Below are 5000 nucleotides of genomic sequence, written 5' to 3' on the forward strand. Positions count from 1 at the left end.
GATTCATGTCATGGCCTGTTTGTTGCCCAGCTGACCTGGTATGGACAGGACCTGTGCAGTGTTGACTATTTACAGTCCATTTGTGATTAGTCAAACAGTTCTCCTCTAAACAGAGGAACAGTAGCAGTTTTCTGCGTAATCCAGTTCCTCTTCCCCTGAGCAGATTTGGTTTGGACTGGGTCTGTCATCCTAAATGACCAACGATAAATCAAACAGTTCCGCTCTGTGTCTTGTCTTACAGCAGCATTTTTATGCTCTTCCACTGAGCCAAAAGGTTGAGCGTGGCTTGAGACCCAACTATGAAGGATTCTTCATCAAACAGAAGCACTGCGATGGATCACACAACTCAGCGGAGTGGCTCTACTAGAACTAGATAATTTGAAAGAGTTCCTCTGAGATTGACAATGGATCCGGGTTAGATAGGCCTTGCGGCTTACTGTGACACTTGGAGTAGGAGGTATCCTGATGGTCACTCAGCTCAAGAGGCATCAGGAGAGCGGCATCAAGCTACAGTACATAGCTCTGTTGAGCCAGGCAGTCATGTTAGATCAGGTAGGCCTTCATGTGAAGGTGTGAAGGCTATCAAAAGGTACAGTAGAAATCTGCGGCAGGCCAGAGTCACGTTGGATCAGGCAGACCTTCGTGTGAAGGCATGAAGGCTATCAAAAGGTGGTAGAACCTGCAGCAGGTCAGACAGCCGTGCTGTTGTCTGCTCAGAAAAGACGGACCTGCTTCTTCAGTTCATTTTTCTTCCACTGAGGCAGACAGTCGAAGGCAGAAATGGACATCCCAAACACTCTGTAGAACTCTTCTGGAGACAGATGGCGCTGGTACAGAAAGAGAGAGAGAGAGAGAGAGAGAGAGAGAGAGGAGAATGAACGATTACAACGTCCTAATGGCTGTCCACCATGTCTTTAGTCTTTAGTAATGAATGTCCACTGGATGTCTAGTAATGAGCGTCCACAGCTGTGTCCATCCTTACCGCGACATATTAAATCCTACACAGGTTGTGCATATGATATAACCACGCCCCGCTTCTGTGGCCAACGCGTAAGTGCCTCTCGGCCTCTCACCTACAACAACTATTACTCTATGGACTTGACCGCGACGGAGGCCCACCGCCTGAAGCGAACTTGAGCCACGACATGAGACACCACTGAGCGAGCTAAAGCGAGCTAGTTACCGTGTCGTTGCGAAGTTCGCTTAGCCGACTCAGGGCCTTTCGAGTTGCAGACCCGATAGGCAGAGAACAGTAAATAATGTTCTGGCGAGAGCGTTTGCCCCAACTGCCACTCAAAGTGGCTACTGGCCAATCACAGCGCGTCCTTGCACAACCCATGCAGGCTTTCGAAAGACGTGTCCTTACCTCCAGCCTGGGTCTGTCAACATCACTAGGGAGACGCTGTTGTCCTCTGACATGGACCACCAGGGACTCATATGGGTAGATCTGGACAAAGAAAGAGAGACACCTTATTGTTCATATCACTTTATCATAGAGTTCCTTCACATCGGGAGGAAGGAAGAGAGAGACAGACAGACAGAGATAGGGGTATGATGATATGGAGATAAATCAATGCTTGTAAAGCAGCTAGAGTGCTTTGTAGTTTGTAGTTAAGGTGAGTTTATGAATGAGTGAGTAAGCGTGTGTGCGTGCGCGTAGACGGTCGCGTGTGTGCAGGGCTGAGTGGGGGGCCGATTAACATTGGCTCTTACATTACACTATAATTGGAGAGCGATCCATCACGCTTTGTGTGCTGTTGTACCGTTTACTCCCACGTCAGGCCGACGGGCATGTGGCTGAATGTGGTGGTTCAACTATGCACGTGGGGCGGGTGATAGTACTGTCAGTCAGTCAGAAGACTGTACTTTATGAATATAAATTGATTGTGCCTTCCATTATGCCTTCTCACAGAAGCACGGCCCTTTATCAGCGCTGACAGGCTCTGTGACAGTTCAGTACATACGACAGTATGCAACTATTATTTTCCTAGCAATTCCTCTATAGATTACTTTTTCGATTAATCAAATGACCGAGAAGCGCCTAGAAGTGTGTATGTGTGTGTGTGTGTGTGTGTGTGTGTGTGTATATATATATATATATATATGTTAAAGGGTTAGAGAGTTCATATATTATGCTATTTTATTAACTTTTCGGTGCGTCAAGCAGCCAAGTTACAAATAAATAGCAGCAATTGCTTCATGCTTTTTGCCCAATTCTGCCTTACATGTAAACATGGAGAAATAAACCAACCATAAAGTAAAGTAAAGGTACAGATATTATATACAGATATCAGAAATGTATTTTTACTCCAGTAAAACTAAAGTCACCCATAAGAAAATCACTTGGATCAAAGGGTTCACGCAGCTCACATCATATTATATATTTAGATATCATGTTCATTGTATCAGACACGCACCCTTCCTATTCAATCCCTTCAACTACTTTTTTCATTTATTTATTTAGATTGTGAGATGGATGTTTTCGATGAATCTATGATGGTTAACACATCCCCTCCTGTTACCATAGGCGGTAACGTGAGGCTAAGCAAAGAAGAAGAGCCCTCATCCGGCCGACCCAGAAGTGATCGCCCTCCATTGTCGCGCCAGGCTCGCTCACGGCCATGATCTGCCATGATCTGCCGCGGACTCTGTCTCTGACTTTTAATATGCATAGCGCAACCTCAAATGAATGTTTTATTAAGCTCTAAACATGGTCCTTTATCTCAATCTGAGCCCTAAAATGTTTAAAAAAAGTAAAAAGGGGTTTGTATAGGAACTCTAACCCTATTCACCTATAGCTAAGCCCTGGCCTCTCCCACTTAAGACACTCCCACTTGGACACTTTCCAGCCGGGCTCATTCATTCATGTAAATATCATGGATTTTACACATTAATTACTGGTTCATTTTTGGAACCAGACCTTCAAAATCTCTTCCAAATCCGTCAACAAGGCCTGCCGTATGCACTGGAAAAATATGTGCGTGACATTTATTTTTTTAATTTATTTTTTATCATATAGGAAAACTATTGGTGGAGAGGTTTGTCTAACCTTATGCAAGTTATGCTTGTCCTTGTTTATGCTTAGCTGTGATTGGACCATAGCAGTTTGGGGAGGGGCTTTGCTATAGGTCAATTTTAGTAAATACTGAATCAAGCATCCGATCTGGGGTGTTCACAAAAGCCTGAGTAGACGATAAAATGCCCTTTTCTTTAAAGTGAAATATCACTTTAAGAACACTTCTTTTCATAGTACAAAGGAACAAAACAGCCAGAAATTAATGAATGTCTACTTCTCACCACTTTCAGAATAAGATAGCTTTCAAGTAGTTCAGCTGTTCTTTCCACCACGTCGGGGTAGCTTGACAAAATCTACATTGTTACCTTTCAGTGGTATATCAACATAAAAGAACTCAGCAGATTTAGGCCATCCATTGTCTAGTTTTATACAGTATATGATTCATTCATCCTCAATAGCGTCCTGGGCTGAATGATGGTGTAACTCTGAACTGATTAGATCATAATTTGAGTGTGTGCCACCGTGCCCTTATCAGACAGATGCTCAAAAACATAAAAAGAAAGTCACCTTGCCAGCCTGCCTGCACTATTATTCTCACAAATACTGTACACTTCCATGCCAAGGACCTGTGCATGCATAGAACACACTGAAATATCTCCCTGTTTTCTCATATCCAACTCAAAGCCCGTCCTGTGCACTATAAAGGACAGGCACAGAAATGATCCTTTCAAACATCAAAATGCATGAATGCAGTATGAAGCATGTCCTAAGTTACCATAATGGACATACTACTGTATGTCCATTGTTGTGTCCTATTGATTCCCAAACTGGCGGTCCCCAAATTACTTTGGAGGGTCCCAGTTCATTATGATTATTTTTGCCCTTTTTGTGAGCTGTGACTTACCTGCTCTTGACGATGCAAGGAGAGATGTACTCTATTGACCAGTTGTATTGCAGTGGCATAATCTGCATTTTGTTATTTAATGTGGAATGAAATGACAACGTCTGCTAATTTTAATGTCTTCACTGAGCTTCCCAACCCAGTTTTAAAGCTCTGTTAAACGTATACCTCCTTTAAATGTTAATTGGTGTGTTGGTTTAACCCAACTGGCGTACCCGAGTAAAGTGTTTGTATAATATATAAAAAACAACAACAAAATGTTTTAACGATTGTTTTATAGCCGATTAGCTTTGTGCTTGATTAACCACTCAAGCCATAAGCTCACATCACATGACATGAGCTTAGGGCTTGAGTGGTGGAGAGCCTTCAGATCTGCAAAAATTGATTATTTTAATAAAATAGATTATTTAATCGATGAACGGGTTGTGCAGCTATTTGGCAGAATAACTTACCTTGTACTCTGAAAAGAAAAAAGGAGAAGAGAAAAGAAGAGAAGAATTATATTGTGTGCTTTTATGGTTAGACATGTTTTACGTTGAATATATGAAAATGTTGAAGTTTTCTGGTGAACACTGACCTCTGATCTGCCAGTTAACAGCGTTATTACTGTCGTACTGGTAAAAGTCTCCGCCAGCACTCCCAGGCTGCAGGAAAACCACACGGAAAATAGATTACTCAAAAAATGACTCCTGTACAAGTATGTCCAAAATATTAACTTTTCAGGATTTTCTTTTTCATAATAAAATAAAATAAAACATGTTTTTAGAACAACACAATACTGCCTCACGTTCTCAGATACTTCAATGTGTCCTTTTGACCACTAATGTGGAGATTCTGTCTTTACGTCTGACTTCATTAATTCTAATCAATGATGGAAAAAAACCACTGTCTCCACAGTTGGGAGTTAGGTGGTTTGACCAACAGTTGGGAGTTAGGTGGTTTGACCAACAGTTGGGAGTTAGGTGGTTTGACCAACAGTTTGAGGATCCAATGGAGTTAGGAGGGTCAGAAGCGCGTTGTAATACTTTTCATTGGTTCATTGAAAGGGTGTTCGTGGCACTGATTTATTAAAAAGTTAATGAA

At 42.2% G+C, this 5000-nt stretch overlaps 1 protein-coding gene across 1 annotated transcript in view; it reads right to left on the reverse strand.

Moving 5' to 3' along the window:
* LOC306928389 (actin-binding LIM protein 3-like) overlaps positions 1–5000 on the reverse strand; it is a 72717-nt gene that overhangs the window by 1403 nt on the left and 66314 nt on the right. Inside the window, exons 19-22 of the mRNA XM_079508447.1 lie at positions 4495–4561; positions 4370–4377; positions 1367–1447; positions 1–827 (exon numbers count right to left, since the gene is read on the reverse strand). The exon at positions 1–827 is cut by the window's left edge and continues 1403 nt beyond it. Of these exons, the coding sequence (XP_079364573.1) occupies positions 714–827; positions 1367–1447; positions 4370–4377; positions 4495–4561 (270 nt within the window). The 3' untranslated portion in view covers positions 1–713. The remainder of the gene's footprint in view (positions 828–1366; positions 1448–4369; positions 4378–4494; positions 4562–5000) is intronic.

This window comes from Electrona antarctica (assembly GCF_951216825.1).
Source record: "Electrona antarctica genome assembly, chromosome: 8".
Lineage (NCBI taxonomy): Eukaryota > Metazoa > Chordata > Actinopteri > Myctophiformes > Myctophidae > Electrona > Electrona antarctica.